Here is a 14,018-nt window from a genome sequence, read left to right as displayed (position 1 = left end):
TGGGGTGTGCACAAAAGCTCTCTCTTGTCCCCAGCACTTGAGCCCCACTTAACAGGTGTCCTGCTCTTCCACTCTGCTCTGTGCACTTTCTTGTAAGCAGGTCTCCTAAGCAGAGGGGAGAGAGAGCTGCTCCTGGTCTTTTCTGCAGGCTGTTACTCAAGTTTCAGTAAAGATACGAAAACAGAAACTTAGCAAAGTAGTAGATTAAAAAGTAGTTTCATAGATTAAGATTTGCCACTGTGTCTGAGCAAGGAGGCCCACCTTTGGAGTGTTTAGGCACACAGCATAAAATTGGGCTGTGTGTTTGCCATGCTGCACAGTATGGCAAGTGTGTACATCTATGATTTTAATAGCGTGATGATGATGATCAAGCCAAATAAAAATGCCTGACTAAATAAAGCAGATTAATTAGGATTATCATACTTAATCATTTGGTTGGGGCAGGAGAGGAACAATCTGGGAAAGAGATACTTACATCCCTTTTACTGAGATTTGTCATAAGGCTGGAGATAAAATTGCTTTTAGAAATATCAAGCCATATTTGTATTTTTTAAGAAATACTTGATGCAATTCTTTGAAGAGGTAATGGTCTTTTTACTAGTGAATATAAGTGTTGTCAGATTGTCATTGGTTTGTTAATTTTGATGAGCTTGAGATGCTGTTCTGGAATTAACTGCTCATCCTGAGTACTGGGAAATGAAATGGTTCTAAGAATGCTTCTGAAATGTGTAAACTGCTTTGTATGCTGAAAGTCTAGAGGAAGTACAGTCGTATTTTATTTAGTTGGTCAAAAAAAGTGACTTAAAATGTTAAATTTTACTTACTATCTATGATTTGGTACTGAAATATATTACTTTACTTTGATCATTGGTAGGACTTGGTAGAGTTACCCTTGTGGTCCCACGATTCTTTTGAAATCTGATTTTATTTTTGTTTTGGTTGATGTCAACAGAATACTCCCAGCCCCTGGTTACACCAGCCCACCCCAGTGACCTCAGCTGACAGCCTTGGTTTACGGAGTCACATTCCTGTGCGGCCGTCCAGCGCAGATCCCCTCCGGCCTCTCAAGCTGACCACGCATTCCAGCCCGCCTCTGTCCAAAAGCATGGCAGAGCATCGCAAAGAGTGAGTGTGCCCTTGGTCTCTGTGTGTGAGGGTGCATTTCTGCAAGTGATGTTGCCTTCAGCTTCATTTTAGTTTATTCATAAATGCGGGTGCCTGTGGGGGACACAGGCTTGTCACTGTGTTGCCTTGCTGTGACTTGGTGTGGCACTTGAGTTTGTGAGTCATTTGAAGACTTCTGAAAATTGTACTTGATATAGAGGAAAGTTTATTTTGTGTTAATAGATAACTTGGTTCAGGGCATGGGAAGAAAGGTCTTCCGTCTAGCACATGGTACTACATTGAGGCTAACCTGTGTTTGCTTAACCTTTCTTCAAACAGAGAACTGGAGAGGAAAGCTTTTGCTGAACCTTTGCGTTCTGTCACCACTGCGCCAGTGAAGAGTGAGCTGGAGCAGAGCAGAGCACAGACAGCAAAGGAGAGCCATATGCACAGACATTATGCAGATCCAATGTTGAACCAGCTGCCAAGGCCACCGCAGGAGTCTGGGGAGCGACTGAGCAAATACAAAGAAGAACACAGGCGGATACTCCAAGAAAGTATTGAAGTTGCTCCTTTTACAGCTAAAATAAAGGCACTGGAGGGGGAGAGAGAGAACTACTCCAGGGTAACATCCTTATCTTCAAGTCCCAAAAGCCATTCAGCAAAATACGACAAAGATGCTGAACGCTCTGTGTCAGAACTGTACAAAATGAAACATTCAGTTCCACAGAATTTGCCACAGAGTAACTATTTCACTACCTTGTCTAACAGTGTAGTAAATGAACCACCAAGATCGTATCCATCAAAGGAAGCTTCAGGTGTATATGTTGATAAGCAAACTAATTGTCCTTCAACAGCAGCTAGTGCCCAGGCTCTCCCCTCCTACATTTCTTCCCTTTCAAAACCGCCACCTTTAATTAAGCACCAACCGGAAAGTGAAGGCTCTGCAGGCAAGATACCCGAGCAGCTTTCACAGTCGGTGCAGTCTCACTCTGTAAATTCTTTCAGAAGTGACAGCAGGAGCCCTACTCAGTTGTCAGTCTCATCTACAAATACACTCCGGAGTATGCCTGCCTTGCATAGGGCCCCTGTGTTTCACCCTCCTGTGCACCAGAACCTGGAGAAGAAGGAGAGCAGCTACAGCAGCCTTTCACCTCCAACTCTAACCCCTGTTCAACCCGTTAATGCTGGTGGTGGCAAAATACAGGAGTTGCAGAAACCGCCAACTTTAGTACCTGAGCCCAAGGAAGCCCAAACTGTTTACAAAGGCACTTCTGAGCAGAATTTATCAGAAATGTGGAAGTCTAATAATGCCCCAAATAATGAAAAAGTGGATTGGCACACTGAAAGAATGAGTGGAAAGTCGCAGTCCGCTACAGCATCTGTTATTGTGCGTCCTCCTTCTAGCACAAAATATGAGAATGTACCAGTAATGCAGTCTGCTTCCAAAGAGCGAGTTAGTGAGAGATCCTCAGCTGTGACAAATCCAGCAGATTGCCTGAAAACAGCGGAAGCCAGGGAGACTGGAAGAGTCATACTGCCAAATATGAACTCAGACGGCGCTCGCACACAGTATGAAAAGAAATTTGCAGCTGTCTCGCAGGGCAGCATTCCTCGTGCTGTCACTCCTACCACAACCATCATCTGCAGCACCAAGACGGATGTCACTGCACCGGCAGCAGTGACCACCAGCGCGTCGAGCCGGGGCAGCTCTGCGGTGACGGACTCGGCGTCGAGCGCGGTGTCCTGCGCGCCGCTGGAGAGCACGGCCCCGAGGGCAGCCGGCCAGGGCCAGGGCCAGGCGCAGCCCCAGGAGTGCAAGGTCAGCACTGCAGCTCCGGTTACATCCGCTGCTGGCAGCGCTGCTCAGCCCAGCTCGGCGTTCTCCACCTCTACCGACTTTGTCCATTTGAAAAAGCACAAGGCAGCGTTGGCCGCAGCTCAGTTTAAAAGTAGCAACGCCGCTGAGGCTGAGTCCAACTCTGTGAAAAATCAGACATTTTCAACCTCGCTCTCCCCAGACAGTGCTATCGTCTGTAATACAATAAACAAAGCGAACTCTGTAGGCAGTGGGCAAACTTCCCAGACGAGTCAGCCAAACTACCACACTAAACTGAAAAAGGCTTGGCTAACAAGGCATTCAGAGGAAGATAAAAACACTAATAAAAAAGATAATTCAGGGAACAGTGTTTCAGAAATTATTAAGCCATGTACTGTCAATTTAATAGCTTCTACATCAAATGATTTGCAAAATAACATAGATAGCAAAATTTTGGCAGATAAGTTTGTGAAGGAAGATAAGCACCCGAGGAGAAAAGGAAAACGAACGTACGAGTCTGGCTCTGAAAGTGGTGACTCTGATGAAAGCGAGAGCAAGTCAGAGCAAAGGACTAAACGGCAGCCCAAGCCAACTTACAAAAAGAAACAAAATGATTTGCAGAAAAAAAAGGGTGATACCGAGGAAGAAGTGAAACCAAATGGTGTTCTTAGCAGGAGCGCCAAAGAAAAAAGCAAGCTGAAGTTACAGAGCGGCAGTAACAGCAGTGAGTATATTAATCTGATTTGGAAGACAGAGAAGTGTGTGAAGTCCAGCACTGTTAATCCTGGAGGGTTTGTCATGTACCATAGCTGGGAAAAGAGCTAAAAAACATGCCTGTGTAAATGAGTAGATCCTGATTTATCTGTCTTGAGGCCATTTGAAATAGCCTGGTGTAAGAAATAGACCATTTTCTGTATCTGTGTTAACAAACTGGTTCTTGGCCTAAAAATAAGCAGCAAACCATCTTGTTTATGCTGTCCATCGGAACTGAGCAGGCTGGTGCATATAGTTATGCCACTTATATTAAGCTCTCTATATATATATGTTGGGGTTTTTTTTATTTTAAGATCTAATGCGTTTATTTTTAGAGCACTGCTGGAGGGAAAGATTCTCTGTTGTTGAACTCTAACTCATCCTTTGATCAGAAAGCCAGAGGCAGTTCCTTGAGAGCCTGGTGCCACTCAGTTATGATTTGGTTAATGTAATGAAAGGTTTAAGGGAGAATAATTTCACACTCCTAACTAGCATGTGTAGTACATGGTGTTAACATCCCTCTTGTTTAAGGAATAAAAAAATTTAGGGAAATACAAATTTCCATTTAAATGTAATACTGTAACATATAGCAGATCGTAACTAGATTAATCTGAAAAGAGAAACTGGTCTGCCAACATAAGGGGTTTTATTTAAAAACTTGCCTTATTTTTATCCCAATTTATTCTTCTCCAAGGATTCTTCTTTGTCTTTGGTCTGGTTAAGTATTTGAGAGTCTACCATTAAATTACTTCTTGTAAGACTTTTTAAGCACAGGTAGCAAGAAAATGAGCAGTAGTGCCTGTAATTACAGTCTGTGGCTTTTCACTGTCTGGTGTATAAATTTACTCTTCTGGTATCTGAGAGTACTTGATCCTGGATTGTACTGGGTGCTGGAAGTGTTGTAGTCCATCTGAAGTATTCTAGATATTTGGTCCTGTGGTAATAGTACTACTTTTCCTTTCTGCTCCCAAGTAAAGGGAAGATCAAGGCAAAAATGCCTGTAAAATATTTTCCAAATTCCCTTCTTAAAGTAAGCTGTGTTCTGTTGCTGTTTTGGAGAGCCCCCAGGAGCACTCAGAGCTCCGGGCTGAGAGGATCCCTCCTGCACAGCCAAGCTTTTCACAGCTCTGCATGTGCTGAGGGTCTTCCAAGTGCCTACCCACAGAGCTTGAAGTCTAGCAGCTACCAGATGACACCCAGGATCTCTTTTTCCAAGGCAGAAATTATTGTTTTGGACTAGTAAACCTGTACTTGTGCCCCTTTTACTCCTCAGGTTTCAATCCAGTTACTGTCATGCCTTGGGTGAGTGTGGAATGTGGTTTCTAGGCCAAGAACTGAGGCATAGGCAGTCTGTCACTAGTAAAGTTTGCACAAGTCATCTCTGGCAAAACACCAGTCTGCATCCAGGTACCAAGTCCAAAGTTAACACCCTTGACCCTTTTATCATCCTACATCAGATCCCTGTTTACAGGACATGAACTTTCAAGAGCAGTGGTAGATGAAATGACAGATAATTCTCTCTGTCTGCAGATAAGAGTGGTGCCACTTTCAAAACTCCTTAAAATGAAAGCTTGGTTAAATGACAACAGGGTTCAGTTTCAAAACCTGTATGTGAAAATTGCACTTATTACTCAATAGACTTGCTCCTCATGTTACTCAGTGTCAGATCTGCTGACTTCAGTATCGAAAATAGAATTATACAGCTTGGCCTTGCAAAGCCAATGAACCAGACAGAGTGTAAATGGATTCTGTGAATATAGCTGCTGTTCTGTAACTTTAAAAAAAAAGTTTTAAAGGAGTTGGAATTTGGTTTTAGGCTATTTTTTTAAGCTCTGCTTTTATACATTAAAGTGTGACTCTTTTTGCCTACACCTTCAGAAACAGAGTACAAACCTAACTTTCTTGCAGTATTGTATGTCTTTGCTTTTTTTGTCAGAATGAGATTCTGAAGATGGTTTTAGTAGAATATCTGGGGAATAATACACCTATTATGAGGAAAAATGTAGTGTCTTGGGAGCTTCGCAGTTACTTAAGTGTGCTCCTGCCTGTGCAAGTCTTATTGGTCCCTTTGCTTTTTTCACTTTGGTGCTGACAGGCAGGCAGGTGGAAATAAAAATGAAATACATTATACAGGTAACAAATGTACCAGAAAAAAATGTTGAATTCTGACTATCTTGTCTGTGATGTGTGAGGAAGCAGTGCCAGTACCTCATCTGAAACTGTGCTTCCTTTGCAGCTGGGATACCTCGCTCCGTGTTAAAGGACTGGCGCAAAGTCAAGAAGCTGAAGCAAACGGGAGAGTCCTTTTTGCAGGATGATTCTTGTTCTGAAATAGGACCAAATTTACAAAAATGCAGAGAATGTAGGTTAATAAGAAGTAAGAAAGGAGAAGAACCCACTCACTCACCAGTGTTTTGTAGATTTTACTACTTTAGGAGGTAAGTGTGCCTAATTTCCTGGTAATGTGGTGCTTCAGCTTTTAAAAATAATATTGACAAAGGGCTGGCATACTTGAAAGCATGTCTGATTTTTCTGGCTCAGTCTACCTGATAAAAGAAAAGGCATCTATTTTAACAGTATTTACATTTGCATTTCTTTTGTGGATCGACTTCATTGCTGTTTAAAAGCTTCATAGCAAAGACATCAGAACATCTGCCTGCTGTACCTTAGGCAAGCAGAAAATACAGCACATCACCATTACACAGGTGTCTGACATTTGAAGTGGGATTTTCAAAAGGCAAGCTTCACTTTTTCTGGACAAGTTGTACAACCGCAGAGTTGCACTTACTTGTAATTGTTCTTATGCCAGTATATGGTGGGAATGTTGCTCAGGGTTTTCTGGGAGTTTTCTGAGGACAGAGAGGAGTTGTGATCTCCTCTTTTTAGAATTAATGGCCCATCAAGGAAAACTCATAAGGAAGAAAATTTCCTGGGGTTCAGGAAGCTCCAAGAAAGGATAAAACAGCTTCAGTTTGTAAATGAATTGTGCTGTCAATATTAATCCAACTTGTATTTGACAAGAAGCTGTTCCCTAAATGGGGTTTAAGTTTTTATAATGAATCTTCAGTTACAAGACTTGGTAGATCTATAGGAATCATTTCAAGGTCGGACTCTGAATACCTTCTCTGTAAGAATATTTCCTTCCACATTTGGCAAGGTTGGAATTTTGGTTGATTTTCTTCCCCCGGTATAAAGGAGAGAACATAAAAGTTTGCCAACATTTAAAAAAAAGCAGTATGGAATGTTTTTATTGTATTGTGGTAAATTTTACTGCAGTTAAATTATTTTCATTGTGTTTAGTTAGTAGGTCTCAAATTGAAAAAGAAGTTTACACTTCTTTTAGAAATTGTTGTTTTGGAAGCTGAAAGTTGATAATTTCATTTTGTTCATTTGAATGCATGTCTAAATGTTGTTATTGATATGTCCAAATTCAGAATTGTCTTGATGCCATAAATTCCTTAACTGTTATAATCACATCTGTGTAATGACTTATCCTGTTTTGTATAAGATGGAGTGATTGTTACCACTTAAAAATAGGCTAAGTACAGTCAGGGTCAGTAGAATGGCCCTGGGTAGGGCAACAGGAAAGCCTTTGAAAGGTCACAGTGGATACAAAAATTTCTATTGCTGATTTGTTCTGCCTAGAATAATTTAAATGTAGTGTTTGAACCCATGTTTTCTCAGTGTGAGAGCAGTGGGATACAAGAATCTATAAAATACAAGTCAAATTGAGTCAGTATAAGTCAATGTCTGCTGTCATAGACATTCCAAAAATTGAAGTTGAGGAGGGAAAGTGGGTGGAACCAAACTTTGACCAAAACAAAATAGAAAGAGAAAATTTTTCTGTCTGCAATTTTAAAGGAGTAATAAATGCTAGAGGGAGAGAATGAGTGAATGGAATGGAAAAAAGTTCCTAAAAGGTTAATTTTAGTTTTCATGCTTCCTTATTTACCTTTAAAAGGTATTTTCATCAGTAAGATTTATTTTAAATTTTAAAGATTATGTAGGATGATAATGTGAAAAGAAATCTTTTGTGTTGTAAGATATAAGCAGCAAATAAATTGTAAGTCACAGAGTATACTGATACATGCAGTCAAACTATCTGTTTTCATTTTTAGGTTGTCTTTTAGTAAGAATGGAGTGGTTAGGATAGATGGTTTCTCCTCTCCTGATCAATATGATGATGAAGCACTGAGTTTATGGACACATGAAAACTATGAAGATGATGAACTGGACCTAGAAACTTCTAAATACATTCTAGATATCATAGGGGATAAATTTTGTCAGTTGGTAACCTCTGAGAAAACAGCCATGTCCTGGGTGAAAAAAGACGGTAAGGAGCCCTCAAAGCTCTCGAGTGTTCTGCAGTTTTTCTTGGATGACCATTGCTTCCCTTTGTACAGCTCTCTTGCCCTGGCTGTTGGATTTTCCTAGGAGGACATGCTGGGGAGGGTTCCTTCCTCAGTGGGCCAGCCCCATCCCCTCCCTGTGCTGGTGGCTGTGCCAGGCCGGGCCTAGCCTCCTGGTGGGTTTGGAGTAGCCTCCCTTGCCAGCTTGGCCTCCAGCCAGAGCAGGCAGCTCCCAGCCAAGGCCTGTGGTGAGCCAGCAAATGGTGTTTGTGATGTGTCTCCTTCCCAGAGCAGAGGAGGGGAGTGGGGCAGTGTAGGTCCTGCAGAGCTGTGCTGACACTGTCCCCTCCCCTCCAAAGCAACCCTCCGTCCTTCTGGCCCACAGCAGATGGGCACAGCCTGGTGGCTCTGCTGATTCCAGGCTGTGTGAGGAGGAAGTGGAGCAGAAAACATGTACTGGCCAGGTCTCCTGAGCAGGCACCTCCCTCCCCTTCTGCCAGCTTCCACTGGCCAGCTCACTGCTTTGGCTGCCCTTTAGACCAAACATGTCCTGTGGGCAGTCAGTTGAAAAACCCCCATGAGTGCATGGGTTAAAAGTGCATGCTGAAAAAGTTCTTCATGCTTGCAGCAATTTATTTTCTGTATTACTTTAGTCTGTGCTTTCTGAATGCCTTATTTCTTTATAATGTGTTGATAATAGGTAGCATTGAAGGGGATGCTGTGTAATGGAACTAAGAGGCCAGCTCTTGATGGCCTGTTCATGAAGGATCACTTTCCTCCCCCAAAACCCAGTTGTGTCTGGGGGGAAACTTATGAATGCTTCATCTATAAAGACTATTCATTCTGTGCTTTGCATTTAAATTTCAGTCCTTTTATTCTGCTTATTTTGTATTTCAGCCAAAATTGCATGGAAGAGAGCAGTGAGAGGAGTCCGTGAGATGTGTGATGCATGTGAAGCCACATTATTTAACATTCATTGGGTCTGCCAAAAATGTGGATTTGTGGTCTGCCTGGATTGTTACAAAGCAAAGGAAAGGAAAAGTTCTAGAGGTCAGTTTTTTATGAACTAGAGTATTGTACAGGCTGTTTATTCTCATTTGCTGCAGAGCTGCTGATTCACTAGAGCTGTCTTTCTGTAAAGTGTTAAATTACTTCTTGTGTGTATTGGTTTCTCTTAGATCTTTTTTGCCTCCTTTTTTTGCCACTAGATACAGAATCAGTCATTCTGAAAGCAACTGATGTGGGGGCTATTTTAGCTCTTTGTCCACGTTTCAGTCTTTTCGTGGGGATTGCTTTGCCTTGCCCCTCAAGGTTAAATCTTGTTCTTTGGTTGAGACTGGTGCTCAGTCACACCTCCCTGTTTATGGTAACTCATTGCTGTTAAGACTTGCCTTGATTTAAATGTTTTCTGGAGTCCTCCCTTCAGAAGTGGCTTGTCATACTGATGTAGCATCCTATTTTATAGTTTTGTCATAAAAAAGAAAGAGAGAAAAATACTTGGAGGGTATTTAAAATGAGTGTTAATGGAAGTTTCACAATCCATAAGCCTACACATATATGTGGTTTATCCTGTGCTCTAATGGAAGTGTCTGCTTTAGTCTGGAGAGAGAGAAGTATAATCAGCAAACCTCTGATTTCTGGGTGACCCAGCTGGGTTGCAATTGAAAGGGGGAATGACTTGGAGGATTGATTTGGGCTTGGAGCCCTCAGCTGTGACAGTGGAGTGCAGGCTGCTTGGTGGAATGCACTGCCTTCCCTGGGAGGCAGGCATTGTGCCCTGGCACAGTTCTGTGGTCAGACACTGTGCCAGGAACTGATTCAAGGATAATGCTGTTTTGAAAAGCAGTTCCATGTTTGTCATAGCCTGTAATGTCACAGATGTGAAATGTTAGTAAAATAAAGCTTAACTGTTAGGTGGCAAAGCTTTGCCAAATGGAGAGTCTCACCCACTTTGTCCCTGGCTTGCAGTGACAGGCCTCCTACACTGAAGTTTTTAGGGAGCTAATGTCAGTATTTTCCTGCACTGAGAGCAGTTGTTACTGCTTTAGAGCTGGAGGCTGCTTCAGCAGCTCTTCAGGGGCTGCAGTCTGTGTGTGCATCCATCTGACGTGGCTTGGGATTCATGCCAAACATTATTTACCCTGGTGGGAACACACAGTCAGAGGCTTTTTATAGCATGTGTTAACCAGCCAGGAAAGTTTTAGCAAAATGTCTTAGAAGTTGGAACAAGCAGTAGAAAGAAGGAGGCTTCTCTTCAGTTTTCTTTCAGGGAGGACTTTCTCCTTTCTGTTGATTGCAGTTTTACGTGTGAGAGCAGAAGTACAGCAGCTTCCCTTGCTGCAGATTAATTTCTAATGATGCTGTAGGATTCATGTGAACTGTGTTGCTTCTTTGGTACTCTCTTAAAAAACGTTCAGAACCACCCACCCATCTCTGTATAATAGGACTTTATATTACACCATTTTTCCTGGAACCAGGAGTTGTTTTTACAGTTGCTGAATGTAACAGAGAATCCCCTGGTTTTTCCCTGCTTCAGCAGGAATGTTAAAGGTTTAAATATTCCAGATTCAGATCCTTATCAATGACTTCTCTTATCACTTTACTACATGAGTGAGTGAATATGCAACCATTGTTACCTTCAGACAGTTTATGGCACCATCAAGTGGGATGCCATTTTATGACATTTCCATGAGGAAATAGATTAAGTAGATACATACTGCTTTGTTGTCTTGATTTATTTATGTTTGTGACCAGTTGGATATTCAGATGTTTTAGGTGCTACAAAAACTACTGACTAGCTTATAAATTTAAGGAACATTTGAAACATTATCTGAAGAAACATTTGAAACACTGTGTACCTACTACAGTGTAAAAAAATGCTTTAAATGTGTTAAATGCTTCCTGTGTTGTGTTCCTTAGTTTAAATTGCTGGAGTGAGCAAACTGGTAAAAGACTTGAAAAAATTCCATAAAATTAGCAGTTCAGTGAATAGGACTGGGGATGGAGAGAGAAATTGTGTTCTTTCTGTCCCAAAATCACATAGCAGGTTGGTGACCAGTTGCTTGGCCAGACATTTTTTACTCTCATTCTTCTTGTGTATTTTTTTAAACATTGCAGATTTCAGGAGAGTCTTCCTTAAAGTTTTTAGAAAGCATCTCCTACCAGTTAGGCCCTTTCTGCTGGCACCAATGATTTTCAGCTAGTACATAGAGACTTAGGGTTTCAAGGTTGATTTAATGTGCCATAAATCAGTGGTGCAACTTCCCTCTCCTTTGTGCCACCAGCACCTCTGGTGTAGCTGTATCATAAGCTGAATCAGAGAGATGACTTGGTTAGAAATTCATCTTTTTGGCTTCTCTGGGGAACTCTGGTTGAAACAGACACTTCCAGTTGGAGTGTGGACTTTGTTAAATTAGATGAACCATAAAATCACAGCCTAATTATGTCTCTTTTCCATGGTAGGATTCATCCAGGGAGGCTCATGGCTTTAATAGCAACTGTAAAGGATTTCAGCCTGTGTTAAATTGGCAACTCACTAAATGTGATAAAGGGAAAACACTTTGAAATTTGGAGGTAATTGGCAGGGGCCTGTGTTGCAGATTTCAGTATTGTTAAACTCTTTTCAATAATGTGAAAAGTAGCTGTTGTATGCAAGTCCTTGTCACACTGGATGCCCAGCCAGGAGGCCTGTATGTGCAGAGAAATGTTTAACCTCAAGCAGTCTGAAAGGCCTTAGTTCTGTCTGTGTGCAGTGTAAGGCAAGTAAAACACTGGCAATCCTGTTTTGCAGATAAGGAGTTGTATGCCTGGATGAAGTGTGTGAAGGGACAGCCTCATGATCACAAGCACCTGATGCCAACACAGATTATTCCAGGCTCTGGTAAGACCATATGCCAACAAACAGAAGCTGCTTTTCCCCCAGATCTTTCTGTGAAGCAGGGCCAGAGTTGTTTCAGAAAACTTCTCATTTTCCATTTAAAAACCTGGGAATTGGGTTAAATCATTGCAAGAAGGCAAATGCCTCTGGGCACTTACCAGCACTGGGCACAGATGATGGTGAGAGTAAGAGGAGTGTGCTGCCAGATGTGTAAAGGGGTTTTGGGGACAGGCAGTGAAGAATTGGAGGGCCTTTTTTGTGATGGATTTGTACCTTTTCAGAGCAGAATAAAACAATCAGAATGTACCTAATAAATCTGACCTTAGCTGTTAAAAGAAAATGGTTAAATAGTACCACTGAGGCAAAGGATTTTTGGGGATTTGTTTTTCACTGTTGTCTGTCCCATACCCAAAAAAGAAAAGAAAGATTTTGGTTCAGCTGATTGGGCAAAATGCAATGAATGAGCTCATTATATTTGGAAAACTAAGCAGGAATCACAAACGCATCTAGATGCAGATTTCTGCTTACAACCAAGTAAGTTCTCTGAAGTCGTGCCTCTAGGTGTGGTGTAGTGGTTCTTAGCACAGAATTTCTGTCAGCAGTGATACAGACCAGAAAATAGAAAACTGAAATGTGCCCTTAAACGTACTAAGTAAATTCCCAGGTTATTATAAGCTGAAAATACAGAACCAAGCCATTATTCCATGAGTTGTTGCATGTTAGTTCAGGTAGAAATGAAGGTTGGGTAGATTCCATAGCAAATTCAAATTGTGACATTTCCCAGAACAGGTTCTAGACTGAAACTGGTTTGAATTTTAAATTGTGAAAGTGAACCACTCATCTGGAAACATCACAATGAAGACTGCCTACTTAACCTCAGTTTTGTTCTTCTGTGCATGCCCATTACCAAACAGCCTTCATTTACATGCTCACATAGTGAGTTTTTTGTCAAGACATGGCTCACTTCAGTCTGTAGCTGATGGTTTTATTGAATGAGGCAATGATATACCCATTGAACAATGAGAAGTAAATAATTACTGGCTTGCTTGGTGTGTGCCATGCAATGGGAGTGCAGACTAAAGCTCAGATGATTCAGAAGAGTAGTGTACAATTATTTAATTGAGTGTCTCTCTGAACAAGCTTGAAGATAAACTGGGCAGTCATTTTGGAGTAGTTTTGAGTGGTAAATTCAGGATTTTTAATAGTTTAAAACATCACTCTGTGTATGTGGTAAAGAGGGTCACAATGATTGACAGCTAGTAATGTTTTTCTCCTTAATTGTCTTTAGTTTTGACAGATCTTTTAGATGCTATGCACAATATTAGAGAAAAATTTGAAATTAAATCCCACTGTCAGTGCACCACCAAGCAGAACACACAAGCTGGCAAGCTCCCTGCAATGAATGGTGTGTCTCAGGTGAGTCTAAAATGTGTGTATATATTGCATCTTGTTCAAGTGTTCTGATCCTGGTGGATTTTTGTATTTGAATAGTACCAGTTGCATTTCAGTTTGCATATGTGGGGGTTAAATACTGGCCATGTCTTTGAAATACTTTAAAGTGAAGCTGTGTAGTTAAAAATAAATTTGTTCTTCACAGGTTTTGCAGAATGTCCTTAACCACAGTAATAAAATTTCTCTGTGTATGCCTGAGTCTCAACAGCAGAATACTCCTCAAAAGTCTGAGACAAATGGTAACACAAGTCCAAGGAGTGATGTGAGCACAGACAGCAAGTTAACACCGCCTGAATCCCAGTCCCCACTGCATTGGCTGGCTGATCTTGCAGAGCAGAAAGCCAGAGAAGAAAAAAAAGGTAAATATTTGAAATTGTCATTGCATGTCTGTGACTTTAGGGGCACTGCTGGTTATTTTTCAGATGACACCAAGCTGGGAGTGTGTGTTGATCTCTTGAAAGGTAGGAGGGCTCTGCAAGGAGGCTTGGAATGGTTGGATGGATGGGCAGAGTCCAGCAGGATGAAGTTCAGTAAGTCCAAGTGCTGAGTCCTGCATTGTGGCCACAATAACCCTGCAGTGCTGCAGGCTGGGCACAGGGTGGCTGGGCAGTGCCCAGGCAGAAAGGAACCTGGGGGTGCTGGTGACAGCCGGCTGAACGTGAGC

General features: G+C 41.7%; 1 protein-coding gene across 9 annotated transcripts in view; it reads left to right on the top strand.

Annotated features, from left to right (window-relative positions):
- JMJD1C (jumonji domain containing 1C) overlaps window positions 1–14,018 on the top strand; it is a 158,612-nt gene that overhangs the window by 130,222 nt on the left and 14,372 nt on the right. For 7 of the 9 annotated variants that reach the window (XM_063164060.1, XM_063164061.1, XM_063164057.1 and 4 more), the window contains 8 exons: window positions 953–1,125; window positions 1,444–3,647; window positions 5,913–6,114; window positions 7,795–8,009; window positions 8,923–9,075; window positions 11,816–11,905; window positions 13,191–13,318; window positions 13,500–13,713. In XM_063164060.1, coding sequence (XP_063020130.1) covers window positions 953–1,125; window positions 1,444–3,647; window positions 5,913–6,114; window positions 7,795–8,009; window positions 8,923–9,075; window positions 11,816–11,905; window positions 13,191–13,318; window positions 13,500–13,713 — 3,379 coding nt within the window. The remainder of the gene's footprint in view (window positions 1–952; window positions 1,126–1,443; window positions 3,648–5,912; window positions 6,115–7,794; window positions 8,010–8,922; window positions 9,076–11,815; window positions 11,906–13,190; window positions 13,319–13,499; window positions 13,714–14,018) is intronic. The other 2 variants (XM_063164059.1, XM_063164058.1) reach the window with 2 other exon arrangements.

This window comes from Melospiza melodia, chromosome 9 (assembly GCF_035770615.1).
Source record: "Melospiza melodia melodia isolate bMelMel2 chromosome 9, bMelMel2.pri, whole genome shotgun sequence".
Classification (NCBI taxonomy): domain Eukaryota; kingdom Metazoa; phylum Chordata; class Aves; order Passeriformes; family Passerellidae; genus Melospiza; species Melospiza melodia.
Note: the sequence above shows the minus strand (reverse complement) of the source record. Positions and strands in the feature narration are given on the sequence as shown.